Source organism: Protopterus annectens, chromosome 3.part0 (genome assembly GCF_019279795.1).
Source record: "Protopterus annectens isolate FY-2018-M chromosome 3.part0, PAN1.0, whole genome shotgun sequence".
Classification (NCBI taxonomy): domain Eukaryota; kingdom Metazoa; phylum Chordata; order Ceratodontiformes; family Protopteridae; genus Protopterus; species Protopterus annectens.
In genome coordinates, this window is record NC_056731.1 from 900667631 (window position 1) to 900686701 (window position 19071).

The 19071-nt window shown below is 44.1% G+C and overlaps 1 protein-coding gene across 1 annotated transcript in view; it reads left to right on the plus strand.

Moving 5' to 3' along the window:
* PRKDC (protein kinase, DNA-activated, catalytic subunit) overlaps positions 1-19071 on the plus strand; it is a 4917417-nt gene that overhangs the window by 2005048 nt on the left and 2893298 nt on the right. Inside the window, exons 18-19 of the mRNA XM_044065724.1 lie at positions 16689-16779; positions 16934-17097. Of these exons, the coding sequence (XP_043921659.1) occupies positions 16689-16779; positions 16934-17097 (255 nt within the window). The remainder of the gene's footprint in view (positions 1-16688; positions 16780-16933; positions 17098-19071) is intronic.

A 19071-nucleotide genomic window follows, 5' to 3' on the forward strand; every position in this document is an offset into this window, starting at 1 on the left:
TTTCCTAATATCACAAAAGAGAAGATCTTCATATGGATCCCTGTTGCTGTCCTCACATTTAAGATCTTTGCCATTGGTGAAATCCATTGTCCAGCCCACAAGGTCACCCTCCTTACTGTGTTAACCCCTTTCCCCCAGCCAGGCTGGTGTCTTCCTCTCAAGGATATATGCATGTTCTGGGTATAAAGGCAGGCATCAGCCTTATACCAGCTTTAATTGTTTTCTGTTGCAAAAGAGCTTACTTCATATCATATGAAAGCTCTAGTCATTTTGTCAGTTTGATTATTGACCATTCAAGCTTGGGTATGTTGTGTCTTTTGGCTTTTCCCGGTTAGGGGTCGGCACAGCGGAACTCCGGTCTGCTAATGATTGGCCGTTGATTTTTATGTGCTGAGTTGCCAGCCCTAAAGCACAACCTTCAACGAAGGTACGCCAATTCACGCATGACTCCACACAGAAGACGCTCTAGCTGGGAGTCGAACCGGTCAGCGTCTTACTGTGAGGCGACAGTGCTACCGCAGCACCACCACCGCGGATCCATTCAAGCTTGGGTATATAAACCTTAATTCAGTTCCCATTCATTGATAGTTTTGTGTGTTGTATCTTAAAAATGCTATTTTATAAAGGTGGTTGGTATCTGTGAATGTCATGATTATGTCCATGTTGTATGTTTAATTGCTGTTTTATAAAAGTGGTTGGGGTGTCTGGATGTTAAGATTATGTCCACTTTGTGAAATAATGTGTGCATGGAAAATTCAAATCTCACAAAGCTATTTACTTCCAGGATTCCAGAATGATTATTTATTTTTTTCAACTAGAACTTTCCCCTCGGTGTGTTGTCTTGTATTTTTGTGCCAGTTCTATCAAAGCAAAATAATCTTCAGACCTATTTGTGCAAACAGCTGGAGTCCAGTTGCAAAAACTGTAGTCAACTGATGTGTGCCCCCCACACCCCCCTAACTAAATACATCAACTCCAAGATCGCTCTACAGTACAGGAAACGGCAATATCCGGCGAACGGCCAAGGGAAATCTATCCCTGCGTTAAATCGTCTGTTCGCCATTTTTTGCTTTCGATATTAGAAGATCGATGTTTAGGTGTTCGATCACCTAAACATTCAGTCTTCTAATATAGACCCGGATAAAGCCATGACTATAACCCAGTCAGTCTGAGCTTGACTAGTGGTTCAGACAATTGCAGGAACTGGAGGAGGAGGAAGAGGGATAGGTGTGAAAGGGTTAAGCTTGCTTGTATTCAGTCATGGAAGAGGAGGGGTTGGAGCATATGTCCAGGGCATACCAATGCACCAATTTTCCTAGTGGAAATTCGAGAAATGTGCATGATGATCTCATTCCTAGAGGTGGGTTTATACCGGTCAGCTGCCCAAATTTTCACAGAATGTCTATTTTTTGCCTCATATTTTTGGTCTGTTTCTCATAAAATCTGTGGTTTTCTGGAAAATCACTGTGATGATTTGAGGATTGAAGTCACTAAATAATGATGCATTTGAGTTTCAGAACTCGTATTTTTCAGAAACATGCATGCTAAGAAAAACCCATTTATTCTATCAGCTTTCTATGTTTTTAAGAGCAATATTTGTCTGTCCCTACTTTTAGGCCTTTGCTCCCCCCCCACACACACACACATTTCATCAGTATTTGTCCAGATCTTTTGCTTCGAGGTTGAGAGGTATGGGTGGGTTTGTTAGTGGGTTTACATTAACTATGGAAAGGAATGACCATCCCATGCTGTGCCCATTACACATCCTCCCAGAAAAATGCGTACTTGGCTTGCACTGGAAGTTAAAGCCATAAGGAAAAAAACCTGGACCCTGAGAAAGAGATTACACCCTTTCTCATTCTCTTGATGGTTTCCTTAATGGAATAAATGGCCATATGGGCTCTTGTCTTGCCCAGAGAGGAGAAACTTGGTGGACAGCAGGAAACCAAAACAAATTAAAAAGGTGCTTGTCCTCTTCACCATGGGAAAAGAGAGAGGATACCAGCTACCAAAAAAACTTTCTCCAGTTGCATTAGATTTGCTTTCAGATGGTAATCTGCCAATTGTAAATGCTACTGTCAAAGGCGACTCCTTCTCCAGGTGCATGGTACAGTTGTGATCATCATTTCACATCTTCTCCCACTCACTATTCCTTTGAGTTCAGCTATTGGGCCTCCACTGTACCAGAGTAATTCAAGGCTTTTCTTTAATTATATAAAAAAAATGCTAACCGAGTAAGCCCACTAGGCACAAGTCACCCTTTTCATGGGTGACCCAGCAGCACTGTCTGGTCAAGTAACTTGCTAAGAGTCAACAGCCAAATACAGATAGAAAAAAAATTAGGCTGTATATCCTTGACTACAGCTCTGAGCCTTATTCCTCTGCACTAACAGCCAGACAGTTAATTCTTCTAATTCTGTGTCTTGGCTTTCTTCTGATTTCTGACTTACTGAGCATTTTTACTAATTGGCATTCTTCTCAGTTGTAGATTCAGTAAGAAAAAGTCCTTTTCATTTGATGCAACAGATATTCTTATACTGCCAGATAAATGCACAAGGTCATCCTCCTTACTGTGTTAATAAATTCTATATTGTTGCCCTGTTTCTGTAAATCTCCATCTAATGTGTGCTATTGGTGGTTCCTTCAAGTTGGGCAAGTATTTATTTGTATATTCTTGGAATTGCCCAAGTGCCAGATCTTCCGCATTTTTGTGCAATTTAAGGCAATGTGCTTGTTCAATGGTTGAAGTGAGGGAAAGACTAAAGGGGCTAGGTATGGTCTCATGATGTGGCTTGTGATATGACATGCCAACAAAGTGTGCATATGCCCTTGCCACATGGGAATGTCGGAATAAATTAGCTGAATTCCAGTAAAAGGGAATGATGCTGATGGTAGGCCACAGAAGAACGTTTCCTTTTGTTGTTCAGCTGGTACAGTAACTTTCTAATTCAGAAAGGCAGCTGTACTCAGTTGGGGCTCTTTTCTAACCAAATGAACATCAGAGTACATTATGTTGTGGGTCCCAGGGGCATTATGTAGCAAATCCCGAGATAGTAACTCCTGTTCTTTGAGTCCATATTAGAAACACTGTGGTTGTATTAATAAGCAGCAGATGTGCATGTGTGATATCTTCCTGTGGAGTTCATTCATACCTGTTCCCACTATGTTCACGTGGGTGATTGTTTCTCTTTTCTGCAGCAGCTTCAGCTCTGTAATGACCTGAAATCTGTTCCTATATCATTGGCTTCAGTGATGGAGCAGGACACCAGAACAAACCATTATGCGATCGTTGGTGTGGAGCTTGCAGTGCAAGCTGAACATACTGCTCCCCTTCCCTCTACCTCCATCAGGCATGCCCAGCTACACTCTCACTTACTGCCGTGAGGGCTTGAGGTTTTACCCAGCATTGTATTGGGAGCACATACTCCGAGTTTACTGTTTTTGACTTTAAAAGCTTCAGCTACTTTGGTGCCTTGGAAAACTATCATTCCCTAATTTAGTACATCAGCTTCTGGACTGATGTAACATGGATGCCAGAAGGGCTTTGAGTTCCAACCATGGATCCTTCTTTCCTGTATGTTTTATCAAGGATACCAGATGGGATTAGTAGTCAGTTGAGAGGGATCCACTCAGTGTGTCTTTTGTTAGCCAGTGTCGTATTAGATGAAACAAGCTGCCCGAGTGATAGATGAGTTAGGAAAACACATGGTGGCGTATACGTACTTCTCCTTACTGTATTCCTGGATATGTAATGAAGAATGCTACTTGACACTGCCTTTGTGTGCTTGTCAGCTTATAGCTGGATGTGGAACATGTCCGTTCTCTTATTGCTTTCTTTACAACCAATCTCCATAATCACCTTTATTGAATTACCATTTAAGACATAGGTAAACAAATATTTATGTAAAAGAAAACAAGCCGTGTTAACATGCTCGCAGTTACAAATGTTAAGCATCACATAGATTGTGTTTTATACAGTTATCAATACATTACATAAATTGCTCAATTTCTGCCTTCCCTTAAATCTCATTCCTCCTCCAAAATATTATTCTGCATGTATTGTTCCCACAATTTCCATTTATTTCTATGCAGTTTGCTCTTACCCTTCTTATCCCACTTCCATTTCTTTTATCTCTTACAATATTCACTGCTTCAAATATAATTGTTTAGACTTTGATTTCCATTTTCTAGTAACTACTTTTTGGCAGCCACCTTAAACTTAAGGCATTACTTTGTCTAGGCAGTTCAGATCATGTATCTCGGTTAAAAAGAATTTCCTTAGGTACACTTATTGTTCACCCAATATTTCTGACAGCCTACTCCATAGGGAATTTTTAAAGTTTGCAAACTCATTACACTCACAAAATGTATGTTCCCAGTTACCCCTTTCTTTCCCATCACATATGCCATCTACCTGAAGAAAAATTATTTGGAGTCTGCTTGGAATATAACAATACCTTTGCAAACACTTCCAAACACCCTAAATCTTCTAGACTTTGTTTCCTGTTTGGTAGCCATTATATGTCCTCCCATCATTTCCCTGTGAATTCCCTATCCAATCTCTGTTCCCTATCTTTTCTAACCTACTCTGCTTGAGTCCTGTAGTTATTGTGCAATATTTTGTATACCTTACTAATTATCCCTTTTTAACAGCAGCATCTGGTCTAGATTCAACTGAAACTCTATCTGTTTTAACAGCAGCTTCTGTTCAAGATTCATTTAAAAACTTTACCAGTGCAGATCTTTCATTTGGGATTCCCCTATCCCTTTCTCTTAGCTTTACTCCGAAATCGGTCCCTGATGGGGAAGGCACTCTCTAGCCTGCAGATCAAATGTCTTCTTGGCCTCTTCCCATTCTGTTACATTTTCCTCCCTATCCCTTGATTCCTTTGCCAGTTTTCTTCAGTAAATTCCAGCCTACTCTTGCCTATTCTATGTAACCCTAATTGTAATTATCCTGATCACCAGAATCTCCTTTCTCCAGTCTTGCATTGGCTTATTTCTTAGAATGCATTCTGTTATTTTATGACTGTAGTGTTCTATAAGGCTGCTGTTCTCCTTAAGGATCTGCAACCAAAATCCCATTCTGTCCTTAGTTCTTGAATTTCCCCCTGCTTAGTCATCCCTTTCCACTTTGAATTATAGCTTTCTGCTTGTGTTATGTATATGTGCCCTAACTGTGTAGGTTTAATACATACCTTGAAAAAAAGGTAATCCTAAACCATCATCTTGTTTTGCACAGGTCATCTTGTCCTGCTTGACCCTTCTCGTCTTCCCCTCTTGGATAAAATCTTTCAACTCTTTGTTAGTTACTGTCCACAACTTCCCTTTTGGTTGAAAAAAAATAAAAGGGGCTAAAAGCATTTTTACTATCTTTTTATCCATTTATTTTATTTTATTTTTTATTATTTATTTATTTATTTAACATTTGTTGACTGGGAAACTCCGACTAGGTTCCACAGATCCTGTTTTCAGAGGAGGCCCGGGGAGAAATGCTCCATCCGCATGTCTTTAGAATGTATTTAGTTTAGTCTCTTCTCAAATATCCTTAGATGCCATAACAGAATCCCTTTTAACTCGCTTCAAAATACTTAATTCCATTGTGTCCCCATAAAGATGGGTATTGCTGAACCAATTCATGTGTGGGTGAATAGTTTACAGCTATATCATTTTTTTTATATTAATTTTATATTAAAAAAATTGAAACTGTCTCCGTATGTTCCACAATGCTGAGACGTCCTTTTCTTGTTTTATCAGGTACAAAATAATCTGCATCTAAAGCCAACTTTTCTTGATTACCATACCAATTATATTCTTGAATTTCTGAGCCCCTTATTTTCTTTGCCAATGGCTCTAAATATAATGTAAATAACAAAGGAGAAATAAGCATAATGATTCTTGTAGGTGCTGTACTTAATGCGGTCGGTCTTCTAGATGACCATGATCACCTGCTGCAGGGCTCCGTAAGCAGTCTGATTATGAACTTGAGGCATGTGTCAGGAGTACGGTCTTCCAGAGGGTCACCTTACCAGGACTTGAGACCCACAAAGCTTCCAGTATTTGTTTTTCTTAGCCAGACTTTGGGATGTTATGGTTGGGCCAGGTCTTCTCTGTAATGCAAAAAAACTTTCTCTCTCTCTCTCTGCTTCATTTTTTCGCAAAGTCCTTTTGAAAGCTTGAGTGAGGGAACCAAAATGGGCATTTGGTTTACCGTCTTGTTCCTTTTTCCCCAGAAGCTAGTGCAAGTCTTTTTCCATCTACTTCTGGCAATTTAGAATCTGCTGAAGCATGACTGTAGTTGCAAGTACTCCCAGCCTTCTGCTGCTGTAGTTAGCATGATATTTGGAATCTCTCTGTAGTAGCTTTATATGCTTTTTGTATGCATTCTGTCCTTGTGTTGATGACTTGGCTGCTCTCACAACCTTGCCCATTTTTTTCTTCATGACCAAGGAGAGAACTTGTCCTAGTTTGGCTATCCAGGCAGACATGAGAAATGCCTTCATTTTCTGGCCTTAACCCTTCCCCTTGCAGCTGCCATGCACGTTCCTCAGCAGGCTTGCAAGTTGCTTGCTGCACATGCTCTGTGAAGCTAGTCCTGCAGATGTGGGTTTGACTGTGCCATGTGCCACATGCTATGCACACTTTTCTCCAGGCTTTTCCGGAATCCAAGTTGCTGGTCAGAGGGTCATGGCCTTATGTCTGTTTGCTACAGTGCCAATGACTTCATGTACTTTTTTGGCAGCGTGGAAACACATGTTAACCAGGTTTATCATGATGTAAGTTTTTTGTAGCTGAGCTGCTGACCAGGCCCTTGCATCTTCTTTTTTCTAGAGTGGAGTGTATTTCAGAATATATACCTTTTTGTCTCAAAACAATGTGTACTACTCTACAAAGTGTACTTGTCACTTATGTCAGCACTTGTGTGAGCTGTTCCTTAATAAAGCACCATTGTAACTCTACAGGATTATTTTACAGTTTAGCATCCTCCCTTAAAACATACACAGTGACACTTGCACCAACTTGGATCCTGAATTTCAAGTTTTGAAATCTTGATCTTACCTTCTTTGTACTTGCAACTTCATGCAAAATGGGCTTATTTTCCTGAAAGTGTGTTCCTGGTTCTTTTTAATTCTATATTGTGTTCCAGAGTGTAAATATTGTGACACACTTAATATTTTGCTGAGTTTTACAAAGTGCATTCTGAGTAACTTGAGTTTCTTCCCAAGTTTGTGTCTAAATTTGCACAGAATGAAAATGTAACCACCTGATGTAGTTCCTAGAAATGTTTGATTCCAGTGTTTTCTTTAAGCAAGATGTTTGGGAAGCTTTAAAATACTGTGCCATTTTCCCATTTGTAGGTATTCAGCATGATTGCTTATTCCTTTGTCAAAGGCAAGTAAGATAGGCATATTTTCTAATGGCCACACTTTCCTGACTAACTCGTATGGAAGTACCATGTAACTTTCTTGGGTTAATCTTGTACTGGATTTGTTGATCCACACACTGCTAGAAAAGGTAACCTTTGCAAGGAGCTATCAGTACAGGAGATACAGGTTTTATCTACCTGGACTGTAGCTCTTGATGAAAATAAGGTTAGAACATGGTATGGCAAAGAAGTTGATTAGGGAGTGCTAAACTCAGAAATTAGCACCCCCTCAAGAAAGTTACCCTGCTCAGTGCTCTTTTATATGTGTTAAGCCTGCTAAGTGAGAATACCTTAAATAAAACAGGCAGGCTGTATGAGCGCCCTAAAATCTGCAAGAGCTTTTTGAGTCCATGGTCAAGCTACCCACAGCCTTCTCTCAGGGTCCTATTGTAATTCTCAATTAAAGGAATAAGGGACACTTGAGCTGCTGCTCATTCATCTCATGATTAGTTCTTGTCAAAACATTTTGCCTGGGGGGAAGAACTTAAGTAGGCGTGAGCCATCCTGAGTCTTTGTACCCGTTCCTTCAGTAACAGTACAGCCACTTAAATTAGTGAGAGAAAGGCACCTCTGCTAAGGAGAACTGCATTCTTTGAAAGCTCCATTAATTCTGTGACAATTTGTACACAATTGGCCTGTTGACTGTCACTTTCTAAGGTATTAAGCTTTGTACAACCTGGCTTACTTTTTTTCCAGCTACACCTCTAAGTATAGGCACTGCAGTCTTCACTTAGACGATATGAGCAACAATGCGAGTGTATTTTTGAATCAGAATAGCAACTCTTCAAGTAAACTGTTCAGCTCTGATGTAGTTAGCATTAGTAGAAAATAAAGCTAATGCACATTTTTTGTCACTTTCATGTAGGTGTATCTGAACCTATTTAGTGTGCAAGTTACCATGGAGCATTTTGGTTATTTGGTCCCACTGCTGCACAAGTGTTTTCAGACAACATAAAATAGCAAAAAAAAATGACACCCAGTATGACTATAAAAGTGTGTAATTAGAAAACAAAAGCTTTTGAGGCAGAAAGGATGTTTAAATGAATTTTGTTCTACTGGTGTGTGTTGAATGTGTGAAATAGACCTTTGAGATCATGTTGGATCTGAAGTAGGAGAATTCATTTGTCAGCAACCTGAGGGTATGGATCCGATATTGGATCTGAACCGGCATGGTTTATCCAGCTATGGATCCGAGCTCCTAGCTCCTCCCCTCACCCATAATGCCCTGCTCTCCCTACATGACCTCAGATCTAGTTTGCCGCGTTCATGGTGACAGCTGGATTTTGAGCTCCTGTCAGCTAAGTGTTTTTTTGGTGTTTCCATATACATTTTCTGTCAGAAAATTATATATTTGTGTGAAAGTTGTAGGTTTTCCCTCTTTTGAGATAGTTTTTGGTTAATTTGGTTAATTTTTAGTATCCCTCCCCTCGCTGGTACATAGCTGTGTACTTGTGGTTTCTTTGGGGCCTTCTGTGTGAGTGGTTATTTTAAGTTAATTTACTTTAACTTTCTTTAGTTTAAAAAAAAAAAAAAAAATGTCTGAGGCCCCAAAGGCGATATTTTCAAAATGCTCCGAATGTGGCCATAAGCTATCCCCTGCTGATGGCCACACTCTGTGCTTTCGATGCCTTGGGGTTGAACATCTCACTTCTGGGTGTTCAATCTGTGCAGGGTTCAACCCCAGGGCATTGAAGGAGCGGAGGTCGAAGCTGGTCTTGGCGGGCCTTTTGCCCCCGGGCTCGGCTTCGGCCTCCGCACCGTTGGTAGTTACCGCTCCGGTGGTTCCTGCTGTGCCTGCTCCCCCTCCTCCTCCCGGGATTCAAACTCCCTCTATGGGTTCAGAGGAGAGGGAAGCCAGGAAGAAGGACCAGAGAGAGAAGCACCGCAAGCGGCGGGCCGAGACCTCCGTCTCGGCCCCGCCGGCTAAGCTGGCTTCTTCTCCGGCTTCTCTGGCTGCTGGATCTCCTCCTCCTTGGCTCCGGTCCTCTTCTTTTTCACCGGGGCCTGAGGAGGAGGAGACCCGATCTCCTTCGAGGCTATCGAGGCGGTACTCAAGGCCTACCTCAGTAGCCTCATCGAGATCGACCTATAGTCTCACTGAAGCTGATCTGGACCGGATGATGCGAAGGTTCATCCAGGCCCAGATGCAGATGGGAGTGCTCCTGCCTCCCCCCCCCCCTGGGGGGGAGCTCGACCCCTTTTTTCAAGCCCATAGCTCCTTCTCTGACCCGCTACCCGGGCTCGGAGCCGGGGGTGGGTCGGCGCAGACAGTACTAGGTACTTCGGATCCGACCCTGCCTTCGAGTGTGTCGGATCCGACCTCTCGGAGTCTTGGTCCGGGCTTCGGATCCGAGGGACTCAGTGTGCCTTCGGCGCTGTCCGTTTCGGAGCGCACTGGTCCCTCGGATCCGAGGGGCCCGGCGCCGGCTCCGATCCACTCCTCGGATCCGAGGGGAAGCCAACTGTCAGATCCTTTGGTCGAGGCCGGCTCCCCTTCGGCTTTTGATGTAGTGGAGAGGGCTCTGTTGAGGACATCCGGACCCCCGGCCCTTGCTTCGGCTCCGTCCCGCACTCCATCTGCTCTGGGTCAGGCTTCCGTCACCCGGCCACTGGGACAGCCCACTTCACTGCCCCAAGCAGTTCCTTTGGAACTAGACACAGCTTGCGAGGGCTCCTCTGACAGCCCCCCCTGAGGAAGCACCTCGCAAGCACACGTGTAAGAGGAGGCACATAGACTCCCCCGAGTCTTTGACTGAAAACACGGACTTGAAGGAAGGGGAAGGATCCCCAAGATCACCCCCTGAGGATGTCTCCTTTGGAGACATCATGGAAATGCTTTGTATAAGAGGTGGGTGGTCTGCCCCAAAGTCTTCCTCGGACGAGTCCGTGTTCTTGGAGGCATTTGAAGCAGGCCCGTCTACCTCTTGGGTGTCCCCTCCTGCCGACCCCCTGGTGGACCTCATTACCACCAGGGCGTGGAAGGAACTGGACACTGTGGAGCCAATCCCCAAGAGGCCGGACAGGATTCTCAGCCCCCCTGCTGACCGTGCCCATTGGAGTAAGGGACCCCCGGTAGATGCCATGTTGATGGCAGCAGCCACCAAGAGGGAACTCGCTCAAGAGAGTCCCTCAGTCCATCCTCCGAGCAAGGAGTCTCGGATGATGGACCGCTTGGGGAAGCGTATGTTTAGTTCAGCGACCTTCTCAGTGAGGGCGCTCAACTACCTGGCACATGTCATTAGGATACAGCGCGATCTTATCAAAGAATACGCTGCATCCCCCCCAGAGTCCATGTCGGAGGTGGACAAACTTTTGCACTCCACCCGTATGGCCACTCTCCGTTCCGTGACCAATACCTCTATGCGGTTGCTTTCCCATGCTACAGAGGGAGCCGCTAGAGCTGCAGGAGTGGGCCTAGTCACGAGACGCCAGGCCTGGCTCCACCATTGCGATTTCACGGAGCCCTTCAAGGCGTCATTCACGAACGCCCCTTTTGATGGTTCTGCCCTTTTTGGCAAGACTGTTCGCAACACCTTGGTCCAGAGTGAGAAGGACGGGAAGATGCTGTCTGCCGTCGGAGTCCGCTTCTCGGTGCCCCAGAGGTCCTACTCTAGGAACCAAAAGGGCCAGAAGAAGATGTGGTTCCGGAAGTCACCGCAATCCCAACCTGCTCCAGACAACCAGTCCTTCCGTGGCAGAGGAGGGCAGGGAAGACGCCACCCTAGGGGCAGAGGGGCTCCCAGGAATTTTGGGTCCAGAGAACCTTTCTCTGAACGGCCCACGCAGCAACCCTGAGGGGTTGCCCGACTGCTCCACTCTGGAGGCAGTCGGGGGACATTTTTCGGAGCACCTAGCGGCATGGGAGTCCATAACATCAGACCGCTGGGTCCTCCGAATTATATCCAGAGGATACAAAATCCCATTTCTTCACGTCCCAAAACTAAAATCCCTCCCCAAAGTTCCACCCGATCAGAGGGAGGCAGCCTCAGCAGAAATTGGCTATCTGCTGAGGAAAAGAGCCATCCAGCCCGTCCTCCCAGACCAGCTCGGATCAGGGTTCTACTCCAGGTCCTTTTTAGTGCCAAAAAAGATGGGGGACCTAAGACCCATTCTGGACCTGTCCCTATTAAACCTGGCAGTTCCCAAGGAGAAGTTCCAAATGGTCACTTTACAATCCATCCTCCCCCTTCTGGGAGAAAATCACTGGATGTGCTCCATAGACCTCAAGGATGCGTACTACCACGTACTAATGGACAGACAATCCAGGAGGTTTCTTCGCTTCCGGCTGGGAGCCAGTCACTACCAGTTCAGGGTCCTTCCCTTTGGTCTCACCACAGCCCCCAGGGTGTTCACCAAAGTATTAGCAGTGGTTGCGGCCCACCTGAGGCTTCAGGGGGTGCAGGTCTTTCCTTATCTGGACGACTGGCTTCTCACCGCCCCAACAAGGCATCTACTTTCCTTGGCAAGAGATTCCTTTCTTCGCCTAGCTCCCCGGCTAGGCATCACGATAAACTTGGGAAAGTCCAACCTGGCCCCTACTCAGTTAATAGAATTCATAGGAGCCAGATTAGACACGAAAAATTCAAGGGCCTTTCTCACAACCGACAGAATTCGGAATCTGCAACTCCAGGTGCGGGCCCGTCCTCCACTCAAGCTCGGTTCCAGCGGAATTGGTCCTGAGGGCACTAGGCTCTATGGCGGCAGCGATTTCTCTTCTTCCACTCGCCCGCTTGAACATGCGGGTACTTCAGTGGACGCTTCAAGTACAATGGTCATATCTTTCTCTCCCCCTGCATCATCCCATTGCAATCAGCAAGGCTTGCAAGCGGTCTCTCTTGTGGTGGCTCCACTCCCCGGATCTCCAAGGAGGCCGCCCCTTTTGTGCATCTCCCCCTCTTGCCACAGTGACCACGGATGCCTCCCGCCTCGGGGGGGGGGCACTTTGCAGGCTGGACGGTCCAAGGCACGTGGAACGATTCAGAGACCTCCCTGCATATCAATGTTCTGGAGATGAGAGCGGTGCTCTTGGCGTTGCAAGCACTCCAAGCCTTTCTTCCCCTGGGAACAATTGCGATTCAATCAGACAACATGTCGGTGGTTTGGTACATCAACAAACAGGGGGGACCCAGGTCTTACCCCTTATGTCGAGAAGCCATGAGAGTGTGGGAATGGGCGATCGCCTCCAACCGCTTTCTCATCGCAACGCATATTCCGGGTCGATCCAACATCCTTGTGGACAAACTCAGTCGCACCATTCTCTCCCCATACGAGAGTGGTCTCTCAATGCTCAAGTAGCGAAACGTATCTTCGCACAATGGGGGACTCCGTGTTGCCATCTCTTTGCTTCTCCCTTAAACACCAAGTGCGACAGTTTTTTCGCTCTAATCCCACCTCCAGGGGATTTCTCCAGAGACGCTCTGGTGCATGCTTGGCCTCCCGGACTTCTTTATGCATACCCCCCTCTGCCTCTGATGCTCCAGGTACTCCAGAAAGCCTCCCGGTTGGGGAGCAGGATGATCCTCATAGCCCCATTCTGGCCTCGACAGATCTGGTTCCCTTACCTGAGGTCTCATTCAGTGAATCCACCTTGGATTCTAGATCCCATTCCGGATCTGATTTCACACCCGTCAAACCTACCAATTCCAAACCTGGACAACTTGAAGCTGACTGCTTGGCTGCTCCAGTTCCACTCCTAATCAGGACTCCTGGTATCTCGTCCCCAGTTAAGGCCATTCTGGTAGCGGCTCATAAACCTTCTACCAGAAAAGTTTACCGCAGTAAATGGAAGCGCTTCTCCATTTGGGCAGAGCGGCAAGGTCTGGATCCCTTCACGGTTCCCCTGCCTTTGGTTCTAGACTTCCTTACTACTCTCTTTAATGATGGCGCCAATAGTTCCACGGTCAAAGTTCAGCTGGCGGCCATTTCTCACTACCATGTTGGTCATGACTCTGGGCCTCTTATGTCCGCCAAGTTATGTAAAATCTTCCTAAAAGGTACCTTTCTGCTTAGACCCCCTGTCAAGGAGACGGTTCCACTGTGGGATCTTCCTTTAGTTCTTCAGGCCTTGACCGCTCCCCCCTTCGAGCCTGCGGCCACATTAGATCTAAAATTCTTGTCTCTTAAGACTGCATTTTTAGTAGCCATTACTTTAGCTAGGAGAGTTTCTGAACTTCAAGCTCTGTCCATGAAACCGCCTTACTTGGTCTTCCATCCGGACCGAGTGTGCCTCAGGACTTAATCCCTCTTTTCTTCCTAAGGTAGCTTCAGAAGCGAATATTAATCAGTCCATCAACCTCCCTGTTTTCTTCCCTAAATATCAGAACAAGGGTGAATACAAGCTGCATTCCTTGGATGTTCATAGGCAGCTTCATTTTTATCTCAACAGGACAGCTGGTCATAGGCAATCCGACCAATTGTTCATTTCATTTGCCAAATTTAATCTGGGGAAACCAATTTCCAAAGTCTCCTTGTCATGCTGGATTTCATAGTGTATTCTATTAGCTTACCAAGCTTCTGGGAGGTCCGCACCGGAAGGAGTCCATGCCCATTCGACCCGGTCAGTTTCTACCTCAGCGGCCTTTAAGTCTAGGGTTCCTCTGGATGATATTTGTTCAGCAGCCACTTGGGCTTCATCTCATACCTTTATTTCTCATTACAAGCTGGATATCACATCTAGAGTTAGAGCATCCTTTGGCTCCGCGGTGCTCCGGAATATCCTTCCATGATGGCCGCCCAAGACTCTGGTAGCTGGGGACTCTGTCCCACAGGTTAATGACAAATGAATTCTCCTACTTCAGATTTAGAAGTTATGTACTTACCATAACGTTCCATCTGAGTAGGTGGATTCATTTGTCTGCAACCATCCCGCCCTCCTATCCCCCTGGCCTTGTCAGTTTCCTGCATAGAATGCGTTACCCTTTGTTTAGGGTATTTGGTACAGGGCAAACTCGATCTGAGGTCATGTAGGGAGAGCAGGGCATTATGGGTGAGGGGAGGAGCTAGGAGCTCGGATCCATAGCTGGATAAACCATGCCGGTTCAGATCCGATATCGGATCCATACCCACAGGTTGCAGACAAATGAATCCACCTACTCAGATGGAACGTTATAGTAAGTACATAACTTCTAATTAATTTTTAATCTTAGATTGGATATAGTTTCTTAAAAGCATATTCTGATGTGTTACTGGGTTCTGACTTTGAATAAACATTTCTGTGGAGTTGTGTGGTAGTAGTACCCAGTGAATTTGAACATCTGATTTTTTGGATTCTTTGTTTACCTTACACAAAAGATGTCGTGGTTAGAGATTTGCATTCTGTATCTGTCAAGCTGTATGATACATCTTGACTGTGTGTAGTGGCTCTGTAGCATTTTAAAAGTATTTCTAACCTTAATCATGAAATATTTTAAACATTTATCTATAAAATATTTGGCACAGTAAATGTATATTTTTGTTTTGCTTTTGAAATATTGGGACTCAATGCAGATCCTGGAAAGTTAAAAAAAGACTAAAAATGCAGCTGAAGAGATATCAAACATCACTTTACCTTTTTTTCCTTTTTTTTTCCTTTTTTTTTTTTTTTTGTGGTGGGGAGAGGAAGTGTGAGCCCCTCCTGACCTTGTGTATACTAACTCTGAGTTTGTCATACCCCCAGAGAAAAGGGAATATTTCAAGAAATGGCAGTCCTGGAGTTAGTATATGTAAGTCTGGATTTTTGGTCGTTCATTCTGCACATTCTAGGACTTAGTATTACAAGTCTCAACAAATCATGCAGTTACCTTTTTTCTCCTTTTTAAACAACAGTATGTTTTCCTGCTACATTATTTAGAATTTGTATATTTTTAATGAAGAGGTTCTATTGACTGTAGCTCACAACTTTTTTTTTTTTTTTGTCTCCACCCCCAGGACCTTGCCTGATGTCTCCGCTACCTTTACCCTGTCTGCTTATTTATTCTGAGGTGTGGAGGGATAGGAGCCAGGCATTTCCAGGCACGGTGAGAGCCCTGCAACCCATTCATTCTTTCCTGCTTGTGATTCCCAATCATCCCTCTGTTCCTCAGTGAGAGTTGGATGGTAGGTAATGGTCCAGCTGGCAAGTTCTGAACTGTGACCTTCCCTGTCACTATAGCAGCACCCCTTCCCTCTATAGCAGCTCCTCCGAGTCCACATTCACTGTCTTGTGAGTCAAAACATGCCTCTTCATGCCATGTTCCTCTGTTTCCCAGTGTTGACTCCACATGACAGCTTGGGATTGGCTGGCTCAGAACACATTGGGTAAGACCTAGTGCTCTTGCTAGGTGTCACCCTTTGTGTGCCTAGCCATAGTGGTCCTACCCAGGCTGGTTAAGGCAGCAGTGGACACTTGCATCGAAGTTGCTAACTGAACCTGGGTCACCTGGGGTATCATAGCTCTCAAATCCGGTTACTGAATTTGGCCTATGTGGATATGTACCCCCCCCCGGTACCTATTAATTACTCAAACTTTTTAAAGTTCAAATGTCATATGGTCGACACCATATGGTTGAAGTTTAAAAAGTTTGAAGGTGAAAAGCAATGACTCCGTATGGCGCAGAATGGGAAAATTTCCCTTTTCTGCACTGAAGTGAGATCTCTGAATTGGTATATTTAAGTAGCGGGGGTGTGAGGGGTGCAGGGGGCTTGCCTCCCTGTTCAGAGCATTGAGGTAAGTTTTTTTTTTTTAACTTATTATATTTTCGATGTTTCATACTTCGCTCATATGTTGTCAAACATATGAGGTTTGCAGTTTTGAAATTTCGAATATATAATATAGAGAGACACTCACACTCACGTCATTTGCTATTCCCATTAGCACCTTCTTTGGAATAAAAAATGTTATTAGTAGCACAACTATGTAGTTTAACTTTTTTAATTTGTTTCTGTCCCTACCTTGTCCTTTATACTATCTTCAGTAAATGATAGTATTGTTATACACACATTTACAGGTGGTTTCCTTGTTCGTTTCTTTGATGTAGCCAATCACAGCAGCAACCTACATACATCTCCCTGTCCAGGTTGACTTAACAGAGTTTGTGCAATATTCTTATCTCTGACTGCTCCAATTCCAGCTGTCTGTATCCACTAATGAATCTAGGTTCTTGTCACTGAAGGCCAGCGTGCTGTTTCTACAATGGGGACTGGTGGGGATTCATTAATGGAATTATTTGCCTTTGTTTGGCTTTGCAGTAGTGCAGAAGTTAAGTGAATATTAATCTCTTAACAGCTTGTTTTTGTTTCACTCTAGAAAGAAGATTCAACTATGGCAGCTGTGAGATGCAGGGTTGTGCGGATACTGGGATCTCTTGGTGGACAGATAAATAGGAGTTTAGTCACAGGTTAGTACTACTGATCTGATGATGTAGGTAATGATTATCATGAGCAAAGTCAGCTTTGCCTAAAGTTTGCCCTAGTATGACAAATGAAGAGTGCTTACAACATAGAAATATGTTGTTCTTCAGAATGTGATGATTATTTATTTCAAATTTATAGTGGCTTCTGCGGAAGAAATGATGAAGAAGTTTGTATCTTGGGACACAGAGAAGAGGCTGAGTTTTGCTGTACCATTTGCTGATATGAAACCTGTTATATATCTTGACACCTTTCTACCCTGCATCACCGAGCTAGCATTATCAGCAAGTGAAAGAAAAACTAAGGTATTCATATTTTAATTTAAGCAACTGTTGCAGAGATGCCAAAGTTAAATGAAACCTGAACTGGACTTGAAATACAGTGTCTTTAGTGGGTTTACTGTTCAGCTCTTCTCTGCTGATATCAAGTAATAGGTTTTTCTTGATTAACATGTCATGGCTGTGATGCCCCTACACTGGCCCAGTAATCAAGGAGCCTGAATTCTCGCCACTAACACCAATGAGGGACGTGCACTTTGGGAGGATGACAAGTACACACATGGTAAAGTATAGGTTCCCTTAAGAGCACACAAGAGATCAGTTGGTCTGGTTTCTCCCCTTTCTCCAGATCCCCATTAAGACCCCCCCCCCCCATAGCACAGCTATATGGTTGAGATCTCAGCCGAGCTGACAAGCTAAAACCTCCAGCACCCTCTGTCCAGCTAGTGCTTTGTGTTCCCTTCCCAAGTAGCCGACATACACACACTTTGAGATTTGATCTATATACAGACATTCCTGGGGAAGGCTGTCACAGATTCACTAGCTATGCCCTCTTCTCCCCAGACTAAAAGGTAGTTAGCACTGCCACCACCCAGCTCTTATCAGCTACTATAAGGCCCTTCCCAAAGGGCGACCAGTTCTACTGTGTGATGTTACTATTATCCATATGGTAAGTATGTCCAAGATTTGAAGGCTGTTCGAGTGGCCGGTACAGTGTTACCAAATACATATGCAAGTACTGTAAGAACTTGAATATCTTTAACAAACCAGCCACAGTTAAAAGGCTTAAATGTATTTAATAATAAATGATAGAACAAGACAATACTCAGTAACTCAATACAGTGACAACAGAGTTCAGAATCACAGGAATTATTTTAAAACAACATTGCAGGGCAGTCTCACATAACTACAGAAAACAGCTAGACTAATCTTACTATATTCCTATCTATTTCTAAGAGAAATCACTGTACCCAAGTCTTAGAGCCAGGCAAATGCAAGTGCTGAATGGGTGTTTACAATTCCAAGACAAGATACAACATCCATAGACTTTCTCTCCGAGATGGTTCTTAAATTAATAATGCACATCATTAGCTAGATGACATCACTATTTGACACCTGCCTCTAGTTCGCAGGCTAAACAGATGCCAACAGAATTTAACATGTCTGTATGTAAAGTGCTTATCTCTTAGAAGCTGACACTTATCTCTTAGAAGCTTTCCTGTAACTGGATGTTGTAAAACAATTAACACTTTTACATTTTAAACCTAGTAATTATTTCTGTCTTCAAACAATATAAAGAATTTCTAGCTGCAGACATTCTGTCTTCTAGCTATGGTAAGCTCAGTTTGTAAACCTCTACTTATGTTCTCAGAGTTTGCAAGTTAACTCTGCATGTCCAAATTTCTACTATGAAAATGTACATTTGCACAGGCATATAGTCCATTTACATTTCTGCTCTCTTCCAGCAGGGTGCACTGTAGTTAAATTTTTGAAGCTCAGCACATAACATACAGAGTACTTACATTTGTAGGCAAGTCTATGGATCATATTAATATTTACAGTGACATAGAATTTACAAAATTCTAGCTAGCTGGGCTGGCAACTTCACATTCCCCCCCATGAGAACTCAAGCTAGTTTTTTAACTGGCCCTTGAGAAATGTTGCTTGAGAGAACTGACCATGTCTGGGAATACCTTGCCCCATTCCCTGTTTTGAGAGCCCATCTGTGTTGGCATTGCTAATCCCACTGGGGTGCTGCACTTTCATATATGCTTGCAACCCTAGGCTCCACCTTAGCAACTTGGCATGTTGCTGGCTGGCTCAATGTAAGTATGTTAGGGGATTGTGATCTGTAATTACAGTGAATTTCCTTCCATACAGAGAAGGTTGAAGTTTCTGGAGTGTGCACACTATGGCTGGACATTCCTTTTCTACAGCTGCATAGCATTCCTCCCTGGGTTGGAGCCTACGACTCAGGTAAACCACAGAGTGCTCTTCTCC